The sequence below is a fragment of the Falco rusticolus genome, chromosome 6, assembly GCF_015220075.1.
Source record: "Falco rusticolus isolate bFalRus1 chromosome 6, bFalRus1.pri, whole genome shotgun sequence".
NCBI lineage: Eukaryota > Metazoa > Chordata > Aves > Falconiformes > Falconidae > Falco > Falco rusticolus.
Window position 1 is genome coordinate 58453309 of NC_051192.1, and position 23747 is coordinate 58477055.

At 41.2% G+C, this 23747-nt stretch overlaps 1 protein-coding gene across 2 annotated transcripts in view; it reads right to left on the reverse strand.

Moving 5' to 3' along the window:
- Nucleotides 1-23747, reverse strand: part of VSNL1 (visinin like 1) — a 93009-nt gene that overhangs the window by 46443 nt on the left and 22819 nt on the right. For both annotated transcript variants that reach the window (XM_037392984.1, XM_037392986.1), the window contains exon 2: nucleotides 4502-4668. In XM_037392984.1, coding sequence (XP_037248881.1) covers nucleotides 4502-4663 — 162 coding nt within the window. In that variant the 5' untranslated portion in view covers nucleotides 4664-4668. The remainder of the gene's footprint in view (nucleotides 1-4501; nucleotides 4669-23747) is intronic.

Here is a 23747-nt window from a genome sequence, read left to right on the forward strand (position 1 = left end):
TGTAATTAATCAAATAGCATTACTGTATTTTTTTCCTTTAAAACTTTATCTATAAACCCCCCAAACATAGCTAAATAATAGATGTGCAATAAATTCACAAAGTAAATTATTTAACGCTAGCATTATATCATGATCAAGCCCAACCCTACCCTTCCACTTAAAGTGCCATTGGTGCTTGTTTCCATTATTAATCCAGAGGATATTCTTCTCATGTTCAGTGACCCAGTTCCAAGAAGTATCACAATATAGAAACCTATTTTCCACTTAATAAACATGCATAATTCCTGTGAACATTAGCACTGATTATGCACACTTACACACTCTAGGGCACATTCATCTAAACCCAGTGAATTCAAACGATCTGAAGGAAAATTTATTTGGCCCTCTAGACTTCAAGAAATCCTAAAGAGTGATAGGAACAGTCCATAATATTTTATTGGTATATTTTATTTTAATGACACTTTTGTATATTAATTCCTTCAGTTGTCTGCCCACAATGCTAATAATGTTTTATGTAAGACAAAAGAATTAAAGACTTTTTAGGATAGAAAAAGGAAAATCAAACAAGCAGGTAAGGATTAAAGTTATTGATTAGGATATTCTCTTTGAAAATTGAAATGGTAGGGTCCAGCCTGTCCGATACTACTTATCACATTTCCTGCAGAAAAACAGGTTAATCGGCGTATTGCCAGCAGCCCAGAAGCGTATATCTCATCACAGGTAGAGCAACGAGAGGGTGAGCAGTGCAGATTCAAAGTTTTTACAGGGACATGATAATTGATTCAGAATTTTCTACAGCTTGATGAGTACCTTAAACCACCGTGGTAAAGATAAGGCACTCGTAGCATCTTTGTTACTGAAGAGGGAAAGAAGAGACTTCAGTTACTTGATTTTGCTTTGACTTCTAGGGCGCTAGACACTTCTGTGCAGGAAAGGTTTGAAAGATGCACCTCACATTGGAAAACAGATGCATACACCACAGAGAAACATAGAATTTCACATAAATTTCTGTCCTGAGCATTACCTTGTGGTTTTGCATTGGCACATTTGTTTACACCAGGGGTCCTCAAACTTTTTAACCAGGGGGCCGGCGCGCGGATGAAGTGGCAGGCAGTCATCTGCGGCTGCTTGGTTTCCCCCCCAACCCCCCGTGGGGGGGTCTGTAAATACCAGGGGCCGGATTGAGGACCCTGGGGAGCTGTATCCAGCCCACAGGCCGTAGTTTGAGGACCCCTGGTTTACACCATGCTGAGTTGAGTTTCAGCTCCCTTAGAATGGTATACACAAATTCCTCCCCCTCCCACGCTCTGTGCAGACTGTTGGGGCAGCTAACTTGGTGTTTCAGCATTTAGCTCTGGCTCTGGCTCTGGGTTTACAGTATATAAACAATTCTTCAACAAACTATTTCAAAAACTGCTGAAGCATTCACCTCATTCAGCACCATGGAGGGAAACATGAGCCCTAACAGCTTGCCAAAATTTCTGGATCCCAAAAAGAATCTGTCCACCCAAAAAATACTTTTAATGAACCTGTTAGATTGCACAGAATGCTAAATATGCAACAGTATAAAGTATATTTCTGCCTATTGTCTGCCTATTTAAAAGAAGTGCTTTTCACTAAATATTTTTTACAAACACTTCCACAAAAAGTGTTGCAAGTATTTTTTCTGTAGCGTCTGTTTCTATAACTGCTATTTATTTTAAGCTTTGCATGATCTGTATTTATAACGGAAACTTCAATAGCAAAGGCTTCCAAGCCAAGCTAGAGTCAATACAGTCTTCATCTACATCAGTAAACAGCACAGTACAATTGACGCAAATGCACAGAGTGCAAGAGTTAGTGTTGAGGACCTGACATCCACATCACACGTGTCCTGGATTTTTTACTTCAGACCAACTCTGTCTTATTAAAAGGTGTTAGATACAGTAATTCATTAGGTGTGACTGCAAGACACACATTCTAGTTATGTTTCATCAAAAAAGAGCAGTTTCCGTGCCTCAAGATTGTGTACCCCACTCTGTAATTATGATGGACAAGAAGTAAATGGTGAAAACCAGGAAATTCACCTCAAAATATTGCTCCTGATATAATCTAAAATGTTTTAGCTCTTTAAGCTGAGGATATTTTCTACTGTGTGTGAGCAGAAGAGAACTTCCTTTGTGTCTTGGTTAGATGATCAACCCTTTTATCAATTGACAAGAAAGTGCACCACACAAATCTCATGAGCAAAGAAACTCATCCTAAGAAAGTGTAAATCTGAACTGAAGGCAAGTCTTGTTGTATTTCTTTTCCAAATATATTGATTTATGGAAATCTTCTTCAATAAAATCCAGTTTAGACCAACGCATAAATGTCACTCCTCCCAACTACAAGTTCACACAGAGGAATTACTAATCAATACGTGCTTCATACATTTTCACCTTGATTCTGAAATTCTTTAAATGTAATCATAATGATTTGGGTCTCCTGCTGGTGGCTTCTCCTGGAAAGATCAAATTTTGCATCTGGGGTTTTGTCTGCAGACAGCAGCCAGGGCAGGCTGAATGTCCTACATAGCAGAAGTCGCCACTACGGCCAACACTTAAGACTATTAGCTCCTCAGAGAGCCCAGGGCCATTATTTTACAAGCATTTCTGTGACAGAAGCTCTGGATTTACTACAGCTAATTGTATTTATCCTCTGCAAAATTAGTATTTTGCCCTGTATATAGACATTATACATAGAATGACAATAAACTGGACTAAATATATGACAGTACCATTACAGAGCAGATCCCAATCCCCGTAACTACCAATGCAAGGGAGACAATCTTGTTTGATATGAATATCAAAAAATGTATGAGGTCACAAAACTAAAAGCCAAATATTGCAGCTTAGAAGACTACAGAGCTGTCTCCAAATTTCAAGAGAAAAATACTGCTGTGTTCTTCATGTTGTTTTATTTGCACTACCATTTTTGTAAACATGGTAATGAATTTACTCTCTGATATATCTTCATGAGCAAAGTATCTTGTGAAATAACTTCAAACAGGCCTTTGAAGAGAGGAAGTCCTAACAGTTTCAAGCTATTTTCAGAAGATATCTTTCCCTACATTTAATAAAACAAAAAACAAGCAAACAACCCTTTACTTTGATTTGCCAAAAAGAAAATAATGGTTTCTAAAGAGTTAAACAGTTGACATATTTTATTAGGAACACGTATTTTGTAAAGACCATTCACTTTCCTTAGAAACATTTATGAGAAAGTACCAGATGTCTGATCTTGCTGGATGCGCACTGAGTACTGCTTAAAATGGAAGCTATAAATTATCAGTCAATAACAAGCACAATACCTGAGGCAGTAAAAATTCTTTCATCTGAAAATAACAGTTATTTCAAAGTCAGTAATTTCTTAAGAAAAGGATTCTGAGGCAACATCTTGAGCCTTAAATATTAAAATATGAGGACAGAAGCTTATTTATGTAAGCTGGAGTTAGCACTTTTTGTTAGAACATTCACTAGAAGGAAAAAGGGGCTAAGTAATTTGTGAAGTGATCCGGTTCATTTAGGACATTTAGACAATTAGACATTTAGGAAAGGACTATAGCATGCATTTAAGAGAAAAGACAGATAGTCCATCTGTCTGCAGAAATTGTCAGTGTGCTGAATATTAACTACTTACCTTTGAAAGGCTTTTTTATTTTTATTCAGTCTCACATTGTATTTATAAACTGTTCTGATCCTACTGTTCATCATCACCATCCAATATTTTTCCTAATTAATATTACTTTGAAGTCTCTGACCTTCAGGCAGACACTCGATTCTGAATTAAAATATAATTGTCTTTGTAACACAAATACACTTCTTATGCTACCCCCACACTCTTCTTGTTACAGAATAAATACATAATAAATGTAAGGAAAAGTCTACACTGAACTTGATAAAATAATGAAAAATAAGAAGAAAATAAACTGAGCAGCCTGGATTTCCTTTCCTATACAATGACTACAAAGAGACAATAGGGAAAAAATAAAGGCAATACTTAAAATTTAAAGAAAGGAAAACCTTTATGCACAGTGTATAATTTATCTGCAGGACATACTGTCATGAAACTTCATCACTCTTTCAGAAGCCAAAAAAAGAGTCTTTTATATGAGTAGGTCCAGCAGTCACATGGTTTATATTCCACAGGTATTCCACAGGTGCAGCACCATTTACTGAACAGGACCACAACCACTTTTTCAAGGTGAAAGAGGCCCACGAATTACAGAGTGCAGAGAATATATTTCTTGTGAGTAAATCACAGCTTTTTTTCCAAATTTTTGGTTCTGGTCACTGCAGCCATATGAATCGCTGGTGTGATGAGGGTAGCACTATTTACCTCCTCATTCTCACCACTGCTTCTCATAGCAAAAGTATTCCTTAGTGTAAATGACTGGCAGCTCTTGACCATATGTTTGCAAAGCACATTACTTCGCAACCTTTTCTACAGCCAAATAATAGGAACTTAATAACTAACTTACTTTTACGTAGAGCTGCTGAAACTCCTCAAGGTTCAGTCTACCGCTTGGACAGTCCTTTAGAAATCCTTTGTACCACTGTTTTAGCTCGTGTTCATTGAACTCCGTGCTTTTCACCAGGTCCTCCATCACCTCAGGGGCCAGCTTGCTATTCTGTTTCCCCATTCTGCCTTAAGAAGAAAGAAAGAAATACAATTAGCCAAGTTTCTGTGAACATTTCAAACCTTAATTAGTGACACAGCTTAAATTCATCACTCGTTTCGTACTCACTGATGCTTTTAATCAAATGCAACTTCACAGATTCACCAGTGGACAGGAACCTAAACTGTGCTTGAATATTGAAGGCTGAAAATGGTGAAAAAGACAACATTCTTCTATCATTTAGGAGTCTTAAGGCCTGGAGACAGACTGCTTATTTGCTTTCAATTTAGGCAATTTCTAGCTTTTCTTTACACTAAGGCTGAAAAAGATTACTTCATTTTCCTTTGAATTTAACAAAAAAATTTCACAGATTCAGGGATGTCCACAGAACCTCTCTTTATCTTTGTCTTGAACATCTCTTCTGCTATGACACCTGCGTTAGCAACTATTCTTCATAGGTACAAGGCTGTGGACAGACAGGCTTGTAACGTACGAGCGCTAGATGTTCCACTGGGAGGAAGCAAAGGGAGAGTCCACACACTTGGTCTCAAAAAATGATGACACCAATCTGGAAAAATAAATTTAATTCTTATATATATGCACATATAAGTGTATATATACACACATGTATACATATATGTATATATTTACTGCACAGCTGATACACAGTAGATGGTTTATATTTCATCACTGTTAACTCTAACATACAGAAATTCAAAATATGCATGTGTATCTAGATAAATACAGTAATTTCAGTACTACTCATGTTGGCCCCTTAAGATATTTCCAGGTCTTTTGACATTTGACCAAAGATGTTCTTCGAGATAACTTTTGAGAAATCCTTCAACTTTTTCTGATTCTACTACAGTTTGTTTCATGACAGGATATATCTTTCAGTTACTTTTCAATCAGATGGCAGACAGTACTTAACTTGTCCTGTACAGAACTGCAAAGTGATGAGTAATTTCTTTCCTGAGCCTAGTTTAGCATTTTCATTTTTATCTCCCAGTATAACATCTGTCTCTAATAAAAGCACCACATTGAATGCATTGATTTCTAGTCCATATCACCACCCATTCCTGATATTAATCTGTTGCTTTTGGTGCATTCTCTTATTCCAAAGAGGAAGTTTCTTTCTCCTCAGAAAGGCATACTTTGCTCTGTTCCAAAAAATCAATGTATTTATATAATTTCCTTTATAGGAACCTTCCTGGAGCAGGTGCAAAGTTAACCATTCCTCCTAGTCTGTGTGTGGCCAACACAGCCCCTGGTGCCATACCACCAGTAGAACCAGGTGTTCTCCTGAAACACTTCATGGCCCCCGTCCCCTCTGGCCATGGTCCTCCCCGGTCTGTCCTCTCCCCTGCCCACAGCCCCAGCCCACCAAGACAACCAGGGCTGGCAGCAAACCTCTTTGCCAAGACACTACATGACTTGGCTGCACAAACATCCTGACAGTGAGGAGGAAGGTGTCTTTCATCAAAGTGTTCAGCTGGTACGAAGTTGGGAAGTGTGGTCATCAGAAAGTACAAAATGCCACACCGCATCTGGCTAGAAACTCCAGTCAGAAATGTCTCAATGCCTTTGGGACACAGCTGTTAGACAAGTGCTCTGTGCTGTGCACAGATGTCACTGGAGGTGGAAGTGGGCCACCATTTCTTGGGGTGATTCCAGCAAGCAGATCCCCCTTCCCCAGGCTCTGCATTTCCTTCCTCTACCAATGCTGCAAGATACCACAGTGTTTTCTTGCCCAGGGCTCTGCATCTCTGAACTACAAGAACCCGCTGCAAGGACTCACCCAGCTGTTAATTAATGGCAGCACACTGCCTGCTCTAAACTTACTTTGAAGCTTTGCCAAGTTCCCATCCACACATTTTGGTCAATTTAGCACAAATATGGGAAAGTTCAACCTTTCAGCTAATTGCCACAGGCCTAATTGTACACACAGATGTGCAGAAGTTAGCCATTTTGACTCAACGACAGGTTTGCAATTTACAGTACTTAGAACAACTGCCCAGCCTTACCTTTGAAGTCCCCATCTTCTCATGCATGACACTGACCTGATTTGGCAAAATCTGAATTTAAATCCCATGGTGACTAAAGTATACTAATACTACGTACTATACTAGTACTACGTCCAACTCGGGTGGCTTTTAAGTGAAATAGTAGACTGTTCCGTTTGTTTTAAATCATTAAGGGGCCTGTTTATTTCCCCCCTTTTTTTCCCTTTCTCCTTTAAACTGTGTTACCCTTTGCAGTCATAAGGTGCTTTGCTTAGGATCCAGAGGACTCTTAAAGATTCTCAGCAATTATAGTAACTACCTTAGGCAGATTCATAAGGCATCTTCCAGCTCTCTTAATTTAGCCAAGTGTGCTTTTACTTGACTCTTTTCACCTGGATTCTTAGCCCCATTAACATTTAACTCAATGACACTTAAACATGGAAAAAAGCATCTTCAGTGGACAAAAATCGGGTGATTTTGACTGACAAATTTTCTGTAATAGCAGCTTTTCTGTACTTATCATGTTAGCTTTACAGCCCCTGGACCTGGCACTATGCAGAGGTAGAAGCAGACAGAACTGTGAATTGCAACACCATCTTCCGAAGTTATCTATGTAATTTTCAGTAATGTGCATGTAAAACACTGTAGAAAATGGAGTGGATCTGCACTTGTGTAAGAATTCATGAACAAAGAGCTGGGCAAACATCACCACACACAACCTTTTCTAAGTTCAGATTCAGAGAAACGTGACATCAGTTTTCTGCTTCTGCAATACAGATCTCTAGTTTTGGTCAGCTGCTTGTGCTGCCATAGGCTGTCCAGTACGTCCCAAACACCTTCCAGCTATCCCTGATGTACCTCACCACAAAATACCCTCTAGTAAATCAAAACCACAGCTGGTATCTTGAAAACACTTTCAGAAACTATTTTTTCCACAGAACCAAACCAGTATTTGAGGAAGGTATAATTTGGGACTGCTGGGTTCTGTACTCTTATTTGCTGCTCCAGCACAGTATGGTGCATAATCTGCTGGGCTCTGTTTGAGACAAGGGACTAAACAAGCTGACCAAGCTGGTAACAATGCCTTCCAGTAATTACAGGCACTCATTCTTTCGTTTCATTTTAAAGTTCTTTTCTTATGGAATTGAATTACAATCTGCAAGAAGCTTGAGTCTCATATAATTATCAAATATAAACTCACACTTCTGGCTCTGGGAGATCCGGTTTATTTGGGAATAACAACTCAAATACAGATTATCTAGTTAATCATATCCTAACATCTTCTAGAGTTTCATTGAATCTCTTATTATTATTGAAAAAGTACAATCACCCATTAGCAATGAGTATGCCACTGCCAACACATTTAATTTTCTAAAATGAAAACTATTTTTAATTAACTTATAAACATAGTTTCCCAAACATGTTTTTTCCTTGTGAAAATCTATGAATATGCATTAGGAAAAGACAGGAGAGAACAGCTGCACAATCACTAAATTTTCAAAAGTAGGAAAGGTCACTCTGCAAGCATTTCTTTGTTCAGTAAATTCTTTTAAATTATAAATTTGTTTCCAACTTCCATGCTTCCAAGCGTGCAATGTGACAATCCAAGCACTGTTATTCATCTTCTGTTGCATCTTCTGATTGGCAGAAATCGTGAGAGGGAAAAACACACAAAAAAAGCAGCAAACAAAAAAGCAACACGTTTCAATTCCAAACTATCATGGGGGAGAGAGACTCAATAAACAAGGAAACAGGTATGTGGGTGGCAGTTAGCATCAGGAAAGGCGTCAGGTCTGTTCCCAGTGAGTTTACTTTGGCAGGAGAATGCTTATTAATATTAGCAAGGGCAACACAATCCAAATTAGAGATCAAGAAAAACACTAAAATTCCACTGTTGTGCCGCAAGTAGCAACAGCAATGAAGGCTGAGTTTAAAAACACATCATCTTGGCTGAAGTGCTGCAAAGAGGCTGTCAGCTACCCAGAGAAACAAGCTTTTCATAAATGCTTAGTATAGTAGTACTTCAGTACTTCATTAAGTAACATCCCAATTGCTGCTTTTACAGGTCCATAGAAGGGTCAGTTTTAAAAGATGGAATTTTATCAAACAACTGATCCCCAGCCTGAAACAGTCCAGGCTGGGCCAGCACCAGGCAGGGACAATATTGAGGATGTATTTGCCTGCTCTTTGCCCAGCTGGACCTCAGGAGGTCCACATCAGCTAGCCCAGGAAGTGGGAAAGGGCTTCAGCAGCAGCTGGAAGTTACTCTAAAATGACTCAGCAGCATAGCTTAGCAAACTGATTTTATATGATTTACTGAGGGTTTGGAGGTAAGGTATTAAGTCACATGCAGAAAGAGGAAGACAGTTCCTCCAGTTTTAAATCCATACCTGGTTTTAAAACAGTTTTTCCATTATTATATCTTTTGTTTGGTGTATTTCCTGCAGTGCTATCATGTGTCCCACATGTGCTCATGCTGCTTCAAAAGCTCTCCACTCTCCACAGTATCATCATCCAAACCTCCTGTCCAATGGCAAGGGTTTTACCTTGGAATATTTTACAGCAATTCCTGCACAAGTTTATCAGGTCTGCCTCTCCCACTAGGCTTGCCAGTACTAAACTGCCAGTGTGAGCAGAGTTTTACAAACCAAAATTTTACTAAAGACCTAAAACACCCCCAAACTGTTGCTAACACAGCTCCATTCCTACCTGATTCCTCTTTCCCCTCCTCTCCATTCCCCTTGGACCTCCTCATCCAGTGTTCAATGTTCAAAGCGACCAAGTGCAAACAAATACAACTCCAGCCTGTTCCTAAAGAAGAGTAAACTGGGAGCTGCCAAAGATCTCATAATTGCACTGAAAAAAGACCCAAATTCCTTTGAGAAGACAGCACCAATAGTGTCCAGTCATGCCCCTAAAAACCCAGTTCTGTGCTGTTATGCTTCCTTTCCTTAAACCCAGTCAAATAAAATAATTTTATTTCCAAGTTGCATTAGAAAGACTGTTGTCAGCAGGTTGAGGGAGGTGATCCTTCCCCTCTGCTCAGCACTGGTTGAGACACATTTGGAGTACTGGGTCCTGTGCTGGCTCCTCGTACCACACAGGCATTTACTTACTGGGGTGAGTCCAGTGACGGGCCACAAAGGTGATGAAGGGACTGGAGCATCTGTCATACAAGGAAAGGCTGAGAGAGCTGAGGCTGTTCAGCCTGGAGAAGAGAAGGCTCAGGGGGTCTTATCAATACGTGTCTAAATACCTAATGTGGGGAACAAAGACAGCACAGCCAGCCTCCTCTCAGGGGTGCCCAGAGAGACAAGAGGCAATGGACACAAACTGAAATTCAGGAAATTCGGTCTGAATGTAAGAAAATGCTTTTTCCTGTGCAGGTGATCAAACACTGGAAGAGGTTACCCAGAGAAGTTGTGGACTTTCCATCCCTGAAGATAGGCAAAACCCAACCGAACACAGCTCTGAGCAATCATTTCTAGCTGACCTTGCCTGAGCAGCGTGTTGGACCACAGCACCTCTAGAAGCACCCTCCAACCTCAGAGATTCTGTGAGACAGTTAGGGGGAAATGGGAAAAGTTATTCATACCACCTAACTCCTGGTATTCACAGTAGCTGCCTAGTTTCACTAAATGCCCTCCATGGGTAGCTGAGAGAAAAAGGGCTCATCTGAATGATCATTTGGAGAAGATGTGCTGATGACAGCAATCTGCTCCCTTCCCTCACTGACTCAAGGAGATTTGCCTTAGGTACCTGGGCATACCTGGGCACAGGCACCTAACTGAATGGGGCTACCCCAACATATCTCTATATTTTGCCTGCTTTAACACGGGCCCATGTTCACACTATTTGTTTTCCCCGTAATCCTGCAGGAGCTGAAGGAGGTAGTCAACCAAAAGCTCTGCAGCCTTGTGAGGTCTGTGCATTCGAGTTCTCTTGTATGGCGCGTGTTTTTCGTGCTCTTCCCTGGCTCTGGGAAATGAGAATGAGTCGTGTGGACTATGCCAGAAGCAAATGACAACACTCACTTTGCCAGCTCAGCTGTGCTGGCAGGCACTCATTAGGTTGGAAGGAAAGCTGTGGTTCATCCCCACCCCTCTGCCTACTCAGCCCACAAGCTCCCTCAGGAACGTGCTGACTCCTAAGGACTACATGTGAAATCCAGGCGTTGAGCAGGCAAGTATGGTGTGTGTTGTTGCAATCTTCGACACAATATAAATCTATAAATGGTAAATTAAATACTGTATAGGCTCCAACATACATACATACATACATATATAGGGGTAACAAAACCCCAAACATGAAATGCTGGGGAAAGCAGAACTATGTCTATAACCTACAATAGCAGAATAATTTTCATGTTATTTTTGAGCAGGCTGTTTATCAAATTTCCAGCTGTGTGCTGATAATAACTATAACTTCTGACAACTCCCAGCATTGTTCCTTTCTCCTCAGGCTACTTCTGACACTAGCTTTTCTCTACTAACGTCAGCATGAAGGATAGATAGAAGCAGACTATCAAGCCACACAGATGCCTCATTCCTATGAATACATTTGTTTCACAGAAGAAACTGGGAGCTATAGCCTGTCTTTCACACACAAAAAACCCTGCAACAATCTCACACCCAAAGCCCCATGAAAATAAGTACACAAGAAACCATTTATGTGGAAAAGAAGATGGATTTTCCCATCCAAACCCTTGTTCAAAAGGCTACAACTAAAATGACCTTGTCCAACAACAGTGCCCCCAAGGCAGACGACACCAAGCTGAGTGGTACAACTGATGTGCTTGAGGGAAGGGAAGCCATCCAGACCCTGACAGGCTTGAGGAGTGGGCCCATGCAAACCTCATGAAGTTCAACAAAGCCAAGTGCAAGGTCTGCGTCGGGATTGAGCAATCCCCATTATCAACACAGGCTGAGGGATGAAGGGATTGAGAGGAGCCTCACACAGAAGGACTTGGATGGATGAAAAGCTGGACATGAGCCGGCATTGTGCGCTCACAGCCCAGAAAACCAAGTGTATCCTGAGCTGCATCAAAATAAATGTGGCCAGCAGTCTGAGGGAGGTGATTCTCCCCCTCTACTCTACTCTCATGGGACCCCACCTGGAGTATTGCATCCAGCTCTGGAGTTCTCAGCAGAGGAAAGACATGGACCTGTTGGCGTGAGTCCAGAGGAGGGCCACAGAAATGAACAGAGGGCTGGAGCACCTCTCCTATGAGGAAAGGCTGAGAAAGTTGGGGTTGTTCAGCCTGGAGAAGAGAAGGCTCCAGGGAGACCTTATTGCAGCCTTTCAATATATGAAAGGAGCTTATAAGAAAGATGGAGAAAGGTTTTCAATACTTAAAGAGCACTTACAAGACAGATGGAGAGAGACTTTTTACAAGGGGCAATGGTTTTAAACTGAAAGAGGCCAGATTCACATTGGAGATAACGAAGAAATGTTTTACAATAAAGGTGGTGAGACACTGGAACAGGTTGCCCAGAGAAGTTTTGTGAATGCTCCATCATTGAAAGTATTCAAGGTCAGGTTGGATGGGTCTGTCAGCAACTTGATCTAGTGAAAGACATCCCTGGTGATGGCAGGGGGATTGCAGTAGATGATTTTTAAAGGTGCCTTCCAACCCAAACCATTCTATGACTCTATGCCTCCTAGGCAACTTTTGAATCACCTCCTCACATTGGTTTGGAAAATAATTTCTAAGCCAGCTTGCATGAAATACATATGATCCCAAATCCTGTCCTATACTTTGCCCAGTAGAACCACAATGGACAGGGAAAGCCCTTTTTCCCCCCAATATGTGCAACGGATGAAGATATTTTAGAGAAGGTTCTGGTACTTTTGCATCATACCAGATCTTAATATGCTGACACCATGTAAGTACTACACTGCTGTTGAACCTTTTGATAAAGGGGCCAATCAGTTAGAAGGAACTAGTGGTGACAGCAGTTGTCCTTCTCCCATCGCTGTCTCTCCTGTAAGCCAGCCAAGCGGATCTTCCTCACTGACCAGGAGTCTTCATCATGGCCACTGCATCATGTCATCATGTCTACGGCTCTTCAAAATCCCCATGGATCAAAGACTTCCTCACTTGGCTCAGTCCCATCCTCCTACTCCTCTCTCAAACCCCATGGATCCAAACACACAGCAGCTCCACACCTGCACTTTGCCAGCAAGGAATAAGGGCTGCAACAACCTGTAGGAGTGGAAGATGAAAGCAATCCACCTCTAAGTGTTTACTGTCAGGGCAGAAAAGACAGGCAAAGCTACCCTAGATACTGGCAGAGGTACCAGGGGCAGAGAGCACCAGAGACAGTGAAAGCCAGATGGAGCTGAACAATACCAAACACTGTGGACCTACTCCAGCTGACCCTGCTCTGGGCACGGCATTGCACTACACAGTCTTCAGAGGCCCCTGTCAAACACCATGGTTCTGTGACTCAAGAACTGCAGATTTCATTTCAGTAGTAATTTTGGGAGAAATTGATTATCAGGTATATGTAGAGTTAATATACTTTCATATTGGTGTATTGGCCATCAGTGACCTCAGGAACATGTTGTTCCCACAACTCAGAAGTAAAACCCACCCTGAACTACCAGCTTTCTCCTTCACATAAAACTTTGGGCTCTATTCTGAGTTTTTAACCAAACTTATGCTTCCTATCCCAAAATGATGGGAAGTCAATCAGTGAAAAATAAGAAAATGTGTGTGTGTTCGTGTGACACCATACTGATGTTAGAAGCAGTCATAATTTACTGCTGATAACACAAATCTCAAGCTAAGGGTGAAACAAACAGGCTAGGTTCTGATTTATATTACCCTACAGCAAAAACTGGAATAAATCTAGTGATTTCAGATTACTTTACCGGCTTTACCAAAGATTAGATTCAGGCCTGCAATCTCTCCGTGTAAAAGAAATGGGGAAAAATAGAAAGTAATGACATTAAGGAATCCAATTATCCAACTGAATTGAATAATAAATGGAGAAAAGAGGTTTAAGCAAAAGAAGAGATATATATTTTTAAATTTTATTTGAAATTAGATGGATATGCAATTAGATTCAAGCAATAAAAAAACATTTGAAAGAGCAAAAGCTGTGCAGGAAGATGCTCTAACATAACAATGATGGGTATGTTGAGGTTTTTTTCTCTAGGTGGATAGAAAGCAAAAATTTGATTTATTTCATTAAAAGCGTGGATTTGTTTTCTGTTGAGTCTGGAATTAAACAAAAAGGGAGTTCTCTACATTTCAACACAAAAATGAAGGGCAATACCAGACGCACCAGTAGCTCCACCATTGATGCACTCTTGAGTGCCACAGTCGGGCTCTATTCAAAGCCCGATGCTGAAGCTGGCAACTTGGGTATAAACTAACCTGCAGACATGGTCTGAAGTACATCACAGGGTTCTACTTCAGCCCCCTCTTCTCATTTGGATTGGGAAACTGCTTACAACATGCCACAGCTAGCTTTCCTCCTTTGCATAAAGCAGAGACTTAGGGTTGCCCAACAAAACACAAGTGCTTGGAAGAGCTTCCAAGCTCTACCACTTAGCTTCAGAGTTGGAGAGACAGGGATAAAATCCCTCTTCTACTTGCTCTTTCTCTTAAGACTCTTTTTAGACCACAAAGGGGACAGTGTCCTTGTTCCTACAGGAAGCTTAGGCTCTGAAAGTTCAGTGGTCCTTAACTCTTGTTATTAGACTTTGTTGCATGCCATAACTCAAACTTGGTTTTGGTGTTGGCCTTTTTTTATGTCCCCTTCTTCTCCAATATTTCCACAGAACTTTGTGACTTACATGCTCTAAAGAATTTAGTGATTAATTTTTGAAAATAGTAATATGCTTGTTAATGCTACGTGTCAGACAAACACGTATATACAGCTGTTGCCATAGATTCATTTTGCTATTGGCCCAGCCTCTATCAACTGTGGTGATCAGTAAGTAAAAAGGAGGTGTGAGCTGAGGTAGAAGCCTCGTTTTTCAGCAATGAAATGAGTACTTTCTTCATTGGTCTATTCTCTTCAATTTTGTTCTCGTAAATAAAAAAATGCATGCAGAATATTTACTGTACCTTTTTGTAATAATTCATATGCTGAATACCATTCCAATCACCTGATTATCCAGAATGCTCCAACATCAGAGACTTGATTGTTGTGACAAGATTGTTACATACTTTATACAAACTATAACAGGTTTTCATTGCTTTCTCTGTGGTTTTATTCTAGAATACGAGTTCCAATAGGCTTGCCCTCATGAGATGCCCTGATACATTAACAGAGAAATCCATAACCTCCCAGTCATCATTAGTTCAGAGTGGCCACTGGAAAAAGTTACACATCAGCAGTGATGATCACTTTCCATGACTTGCATTTCAAAAGAGAGGCTTATACAATTTTAGATATTTCAGAGATCTATCCACTACTCAGTAGTCCACCTCTTCTGGGATAGGTGCTGCAAATACCTGTTTTGGGGGGGAAAGATTGACAAGGCATGCCTGAACATTATAGTCTCCCTGAGTAGTTTCCAGTCTTCTTCAGGAACCACAGGACAACGTTTATGTAGACTGTAAACATCCATCTAGTTTTGTTATGCCAAACAGTATCGACATTTCCTCTGCCTGAGATACATAATTCTTGTCAATTTGTAGAGGCTACTGTTAATTAAAATGCTGCTTTTCTTTGAAATAAACACTATTGATGGCTCATGCTTGGGGATATGAGGTTTTAGATTTCAGCCATTGCCTTGACCACATTTACATATATGTACCAATTTTTTTTCATATTTTTGTTTTTTCAAAAAAATTAACTATTCTGTTGTAGTTGCCTATAGGCAAGTAATACATGCTTTCTCTCTACTTGTATTACAGCTGGTCTTCTTATTTGTTATCAGTCTGCTTTACTGTTAGTTTCAAATGTTACTCTACTCCTATGTTTGATATGGGCAAAGCCAAATTTGGTAAGCTGGTATGCTTACCAAGAGGTACTTTTACTGCTCCACTCCCAGCCTCATTTTGTGTTTGAATCCAATACATGCCTTTTTAGGACTGCATCTCTGACTCATAAGTCGTTGGGCTTTACTTAATGGTACAAGTTTCACTCTTCATTTATATCCACATCACAGCTCCTAAACAATACTGCCCTACTTTTCTGCAAAGGTGGATTAATCACATCAAATGTTAGCTGTTCAAAAAGTCAGTTGTTTTTGGTCCCTCTGCTGTCAATGGAGATGGCTGCAATTTCATAGTGATTTACCCCATGTGGAGAGAGTTGTCTGAAAGAGGCAGGATGAATATATGCATGCTTATTTTAAGACAGGATGAATCACCTTCTACAAGTGTCCCTTTCTGCTGCTTGTAGAAGCAGCCTTGTAAACTTGCTTAGATCTGAAACTGGATTTCTAAATGCTTAAAATGAAGCAAGAAAAATTCTGCTTTGCTCATTGGCAGTGGATAACCTAGAATCAAAATGCCATTGCTGATCTCACTAGGAAGCACATACATTTGCCAAGGCTGATTGTTATTCCTATGTATCTCAACCTTTATTCAGGTCTGCTCAATGCCATTATAAGTACAACATGCTGGTGTACCAAATACAGGCAATCTTTCCTAAACTACTGTTTACTTCCATTAAAGCAGTGGAAAAATTAAATCTTTTCCACCTTTTTCCAGGCCCCTGAAACTATAATAGTTTTAAGTAGCTGAACTGCAGAGATGAGGCTGCTCAGGACTGTTTCATTATGCCCTAGTGTGGTGGGTTGACCCTGGCTGTATGCCAGGTGGCCACCAAAGCCGCTCTGTCCCTGCCCTTCTCATCTGGGCAGGGGAGAGAAAACGCAGAGAGAGGCTCGTGGGTCGGGATAAGGGCAGGGAGCCATCACTCGCCAATTACTGTCATGGGCAAACAGACTCGACTTGGGGAAAATTAGTTTATTACCATTCAAATCAGATCGAACACCTCCTCCACACCCCCTCCTGTCTTCCTGGGCTTAACTTAATTCTCAATTTAACTCCTCCCCATGAGTGGTGCAGAGGGATGGGTAATGGGGAATGAGAGCTTTGGTCAGTTCATCACAGCTGTCTCTCCTTCGGTCCTTCATACTCACTCACACCCTGCCCTGCCCCAGCGCGGGGCCCTGCCAGGGCAGGGGGCCCTCCACGGGCTGCCCCAGCCTGGGGCCCTGCCGGGCTGCAGTTCCCCACGCCCGGCCCCGCCGGGGGTCCCCCCGCGGGGCGCAGCCCCTCAGGCCCGGCCGGCCCCGGCGCGGGTCCCCGCGGGGGCCCCGGCCCTGCCCGCAGCCCGGCCCCGGCCCGGGCTCCTCTCCCCGCGGGGCCACGGGCCCTGCCCGGAGCTGCTCCAGCGCGGGCTGCCCGCGGGTCACAGCCTCCCTCGGGCACCCCCTGCCCCGGCGTGGGGCCCTGCCGGGCTGCGGGGGGGGAGCTGCCCCCCGGGGGCTCCGTGGGCTGGGGGCACAGCCTGCCCCGCCGGGGGCTGCGCCGCGGGCTGGGGGGAGCCTCTGCCGCGGCGCCTGGAGCCCCCCGGCCTCCTCCTGCCCTGCCCTGGGGGCTGCAGAGGCGTTTCTCTCACATACTCTCACTCCTCTCTCCAGCTGCAGGTTTTTTGCACAGATTTTTTTCCCCACCTTCTGAAATACGCAACCCCAGGGGCACTACCACCTTGGCTGCTCGGCTGGGCCTTGGCCAGCGGTGGGTCTGTCTCGGAGCCGGCTGGCACTGGCCCTGTTGGATGTGGGGGAAGCTTCTGGCATCTTCTCACAGAAGCCACCCCTGTAGCCCTCCTGCCTACCAAACTTTACCGTGCAAACCCAATACACCTTGTCATTCCCCACTTTTCCCCCAGTGTAGTTCTTAGCCAAGTCCTGGCCTCAATCAGTAAGAATATTTATTATTAATAATAAATACAGCATTATTTTATAAGACATTTCACTTTGACCTTTGATCACCTAAACCCTATATTAAAGTTTGGTCTTCTCCAAAGCTTTTCTAATAGCCAGCTCTTTTTATTCACCACAGTCTTTCTAACAGCCATGTCCAGCAGTGCAAGACACTCCTCATCGCTCTGGGTTCACAGGGAGGAGCAGGTACGGTGAGCACTGTGTGGCCCTCATCCAGTCTCTCCTGGGATTAACAGCGCCAAGATTACTGCCCAGATTGTTTCCTCTGTTCTCAATTTACAAAACAGCAATGGGGTCTCTTTTCCATCTTGTTCACGCTCCTGTGTCCCGTAAGGACAACTATGGCTAACAAAGGATGGAGTAATACTCTGAGTAGGGATATCAGCATATGGTCTACAGTGTTGCAATAACTGAAATAAATGTAAACTAACATATACAGATACATTTCAAATCCTTTGCTTCCATTCAATTTCTGCATGAAAAAGGAACACTTAAGACTCTGGAGTTAGCTTGCTTTCGCACACTCATCTATGACAGCTGTGAACGAGCTGATTTCAGCTGATGATTTTGACCTATGTGCTAAACAACTGCATTACTAAAAACCACATGACTATATTATAACAGATAGTAACAGAACTGATTATCAGGAGAGCAGATTACAGCTTTTTATTTTACCAAAAACCTTTCAAAGTCAAAACAAAGTGTTTACATCATTGTGGCTAGTGGTCCATTGGTGCAATGCTTGCCCCAAATTAATTATAAAGGAATGGTCGGAACTATCCCTTGTGACTGCTTCAGATGGAGCATGATTAAATGCAGAGGAAATACATTACTGAGAAGATGAATCATAATTCTGCAGAATGAAAGCAATGGCTTTACACTTTGGAGTTGGACACTGAGGGGCGGTCGAAAATGTTACTCATACAAACAAGTGAGTAAATACATAAACAGTTTGAACAGGGAAAATATACCTAAAATTTGACTGGTAGTAACTGTGACTATCAAGCACAGAAGAAAACCTGAGTATGTTTCCTTAAGGTAGAATTTTCAAATAAAAAATTCCTTCATTGCACTATAATGAAATGCAAAGGTTTTCCATCACATTTTATTTTTATGGTTTGAAATAAATGTAATAATTTTACTTTAGAGTGGATCGATGGCTCATTTGAAACAACATTTTAGTTCCTTCAATCTAGTTCTAAGCAAGCAGGCTGATAAACCATCTCACAGCAACGACAGGATGAGATGCCCTAGCAAGTATCCAGTGATATGACTTCAGCCACTCCGGTCAGCTCAGCTGCCCAGACAGACACAGCGTGTCCCTGTTAGTATCTGCTAGCTCCATGTGCATGGCTCAGACAACTTAGGGCCCTTCAGATGGCACCAGACACCTCTGCTTAAGCAGCTGAATCTGATGAATGACATCTTGCCCACCTAATTTAGTCAGATAACTTGATCCTAACAAAACAGTGCCAAAGCGCCCTGCTTTGGCAACCAAGAAAAGCCATCACAGAGAAACCCTGATCACCCAAATTAATTCATCGAGCTTATATCTACAGGCTTTCCCTCTGTAGTCTATGAAAAATGTCTGCCTTCCCCTGTTCCCCACTTACGCTGGGAGGATGGCTTTGTTATGCATCTAAAGGTTAGGTGAGAAATAAGGTGTTTCTGATCTAGCTTAACACGCCGATGTTGGGTGTGCTATGCTGTGTTAAGAGCAAGCTGCCAGCCTTCCCGTCTACTCATGCTAGCACACACACAACTGGGAAAGAGCGCTCATAGAGTCAGCTGCCATGTCAGCAGTGCCAAAGGGAGAGCCACTAAGCTCCCCTGCTCTTTGTGCCTGTCCATATACAGAATCATAGACTCACAGAATCATTTAGGTTGGAAAAGACCTTTAAGATCGTGGAGTCTAACCGTTAACCTAGCACTGCCAAGCCCACCACTATACTGTCCCCTTTGCTATTTTATAGAATAATGCACAAGAGGTCCAAATCATAGTTGATCTCCAAGTCATTTTTTGGCCTTGACGGTATCCTTGATGGATGTCGGAGCGAAAAGGTCAAGGCTGGGAAAGCGTGAAACCGAACTGGTCCCACCAGGACTGAATTTAGAAGTATTCATTGTGCTTCTTCCTTTAGAAGCTGCACTTTCCAGAACAGCCAATCCAATTCTGTCATAAATAAAAATTTAAAAACGTCTTCAAGGCAGGTTGAGAACATGAGTTCTTCAGTACAGAGCATGTCTGTCACGTGGGCAAACCAGCATCAAAAAGCAATAATGCACATAACCATTACCTAGTGCTTCCTCATTAATTAGCACACGCTAGTAATACTGCTATTTGAAATCAGTCTGACAGATAATATAGATGAGTCTCACAAACCCTTCTTTCTGGAAAACTCAAGTATTTTTACAGATGACAGAGCTCCTAGCAAGGTTTATGTATTGAGGGGGAAAAAAGTGCACTCTGACATTAATATTGATAGAAACTGCAAAATGAGCAAAAAGGACAAAGCAAAAGGAAAGCTGGCTGTCTCTGAGGAGACTCTATGTCCCCAGTACAGGAACCTCATTATTCTTTCATGGCCTTAATAGCAAGCCTCTAAGCCTTGTGTATGTCCTTCAAAACAAAAAATTAATGACAAACAAAATAGAAAATCTCAAATATGCAATAATTGAAAGCTGTTAGCTGTTTCTTCCAGTTTTGACTTAATTTATATAGTAAAATAGTTCTGAGACACAGCAATGTAAAACATACAACTTTTCATAAGTTCATATGAATCACAGCATACGGTCTTTCTGTTAATAGATAAGCCAGAGTGAGGCAGGAAGACAGAGGAAGCCTCTCATGCTAAAGGACTGCACAGTTTTATTAGTTTGTACATTAAAAATAATTTGAACCATTTCTTCCAACTGCTTCTCAATGAGAGCTCTACTGCAATAAATTTTTACAACTGGTTATTGTGGCTGTGCTAATAAAACTGATACACTTGCTCAGCTGAATCCGTGTGTGCCCATGCTTTCTTTTTTTGAAATAATAAAAAACAGGCAAAAAATAAGAGAGAGTCTAAATTTCAATAGTATTTACCATGGCCAAGAATAATACGATCTATATTGAGGAAAGAGGAGGAAACAGAGAAGACGCATACAACATATCACACACACATTTGTAGTACCACACCATCCATGAGAACTTCAGTGCCTCAACCTGCAAAGGACAATACACAAGGTATAGTCTACTGGTTTGTTGTTTGTTGTTTTTTTTTGGTGTGTTTTTTTTTTTTTTTTTTTTTTTTAACTTTAAAGAGATGTTTACTTTTCAGCTTACTTTCTAAAATCATGTTTTTCTAGGACACACAGTTCAGGAGTTCTCTTTTTGGTGATAACAGGAAAAGGCGAGCAAAAAAAATGCTAGCAACATTTTTGATTTGGACATCAGTGCATGTAGAATTCCTTCAGCAAAGCACATGGGGAGCTGTTACAAAGGAACAGCTCTGGGACAGGCTGTAGCAATACATCCAACAAAACAGAAAAAAGCAAAGGTGACACAGATAAAAATATGAAAGAAAACAAATGAAAGCTATAAAAAAATTAAATTATTTAGATTATGAAATTAACCAAAATATTGTCTGAATTCCTTGAGTTTATCATCCACCAGGATAAAGCAATTGATAGAGGTTGCTAAGCACAGACAAGGTGACTCAGAAATCTTTTCAAAGGTCTCAAAATTGCAAATCTAAAATACCAGCCTGCAGTTCCATTAAATTGTCTAGGAAAATAGAATTTTTTTCTGATTCACTGCCCACCTCTGGTAGATAAGGACCCCCTGGGAAAACTACTTTAGACAACCTACCAAGAAAAAGATACTATTACAGGCTATGAATCCTGGAAAGCATGACATATAACTCTAATTCTCAAGGGGCACGATGGTTTTTTCCTAACTTAGGGCTGTCTGTTGCTGAATTGTCCAGGGGAATAGTTGAGGCCCATGGAGATGGATTGCAAAGGTGCTGGACAGAAAAAGAAAAGTAAACATTAAAACACATTTCCATTTTAAAGCAGAGTTGATCTTGCTGAGACAACCTGGAGGGTCTGGCCAAAGCCAATCAGGGAGTATCTCTCTAATCGAGAGGGAACTGTTGGAGGCAACAGGCAGGGATGAACAGCCTGGACAGCTTTTACATGGCTGTGCCTTTCACAGTAACTGCTGCTCCCAGGTGACAGGAGACAGCAGTGAGTGACAAAGTCTTATTCCCAACCATGATACTAAGCAGCTGCAACTGCACTGGCAGCTACCCTGGACAATTTAAGTCTGTAGAATCTGGAAAGCTAGAAAAATCAAACACTGCTTTCCTCGGCATTACCTCATGGTTACTTCCCTCATTACTAGAGAATGTGGAGGTAAAAAGGTTTGTGATAAAAAATGGTTGTTGCTCACCCTAATGATTTCAGAGGCTGGGAGTGACTTTGAGGATGATATAATCTCTTTCAGGATGATATAATCTCTTTCATATTTCTTGTACTTCTGCAATAAGTTACACAAATTAAACTGCTGCAAAGAAAGAAGAAAAATACCTTTGATGACAAATAGAAAAATATCCTTTCTGTATAGTCAATCCCATCTTCACCATTCAGTTGCATCCACAGCTTTTCTAATTGCAAAAACACCCCAAAACTTGAGTATATGAATATAACATCTATAATGGTATTGAAATCACCTGGCTCTAATGCTCTCAAATTTTGGTGCCTACACTAAGATAGTTATTTAGGCCAACAGGGACACAGTCATCTCCAAGTAGCAATTCAGCAAGTTGGTCTAAGACATTTCTCCTAGGATGGGATGAGTCATGCTTTGGAGGTGCTATTCTCTCTCCACCGACTCTCCAGACTATCATGTCTAATAAGCACTGACTAAATTATCTTTCCTGAATTTGTCTGATCCCTTTTTGACCACATTTATATCTTGGTCTCCACAACATCCTGTGGAAATCGGTTTCTTAATGTTTAATTAAACATTATACAATAATTTCATTGGTGACCCTATTTCTTTTACTGTGAGAAACAGTGCCTATGTCTTATTCACCTGCTCTTAATCAGTCACGAAACAGCCAGACTCTGCCTCGCCTATGTTTCATGTTCCTAACCAACTTTACTCCTTTTTTGTAGACTTTTTACAATTTTATGAACTCTTTACCATACAATTGACTATAATTACAGATAGAATGTGCCACATGCTTATACAGTAGAATAGTTTTCTACTTCTGTCCTAGCTATTTGTCATGACCTGGTAATTTCAGAGATCTGTCCTCAGTAATGCCCAGTTCCTCCCCTGATTTCTACTAGTTAAAGTCATCAATTTACTTTGTCCCATGGACATTACCTTCCTCTTACTGCCAACAAAGTCACCTACCATTTTATCTTCCCAATATTCAGTAGTATATAATTGTGCCACAGCACTTTGACTGTTATGGGTAATGGCAAATCATATGCAAACTTTCTCACTTCACTAGTCAACTCTCTAACAGTCGTTATGAATACATTTCAATTTTCCCCCACTCTCCATGAATTGTAAAAATGTGTGATAACTGTTTTCATGCCACCTTTTACCATACTATGTGTGTACCACTTAGAAAAATCAAAACTAGATGGAACATAGATTAAACGTGTTGCTACCATTAAAGACTAAAAACTTGATAAAATATTTCATAGATTCTTATATTTTAACAACCTGGGAAGACATGTTGTGATAGTTTAGGACAGAAATAGAATTTCACACACAAATTCCTGGTTCATTTCCAATCTTTGTCATTAAACAAGAGTACAGACTTTAGATACCTGATCTTCATTTAAAGAAGCTTTAAAACAACAGATAATCTACTAGGTCTGTAGCTGGATCAGGCCCTGCTTATGCTGAATGCTGCACTGGTAGAGCTGTTAACTCTCTCTAGTGTGACAATACGGGGGGAAAATGGAAGGAAACGAAGGCAAGGGAAAAGCTGAAGGAAATGAAGGCTACAGCTTATGAATAAGGTAAACACTGGAATAAAATAACATAATAATAATAAATCCCCCAAACCCAGCAGCAAGAGACAGAGTAATTTTAGAAGTTATTGTGGCACTTGCCAGGACCTTGGAGGCACTTTGCCAGGAGCAGAAGTTGTTTGAGCTGATATAGTTGTAACACT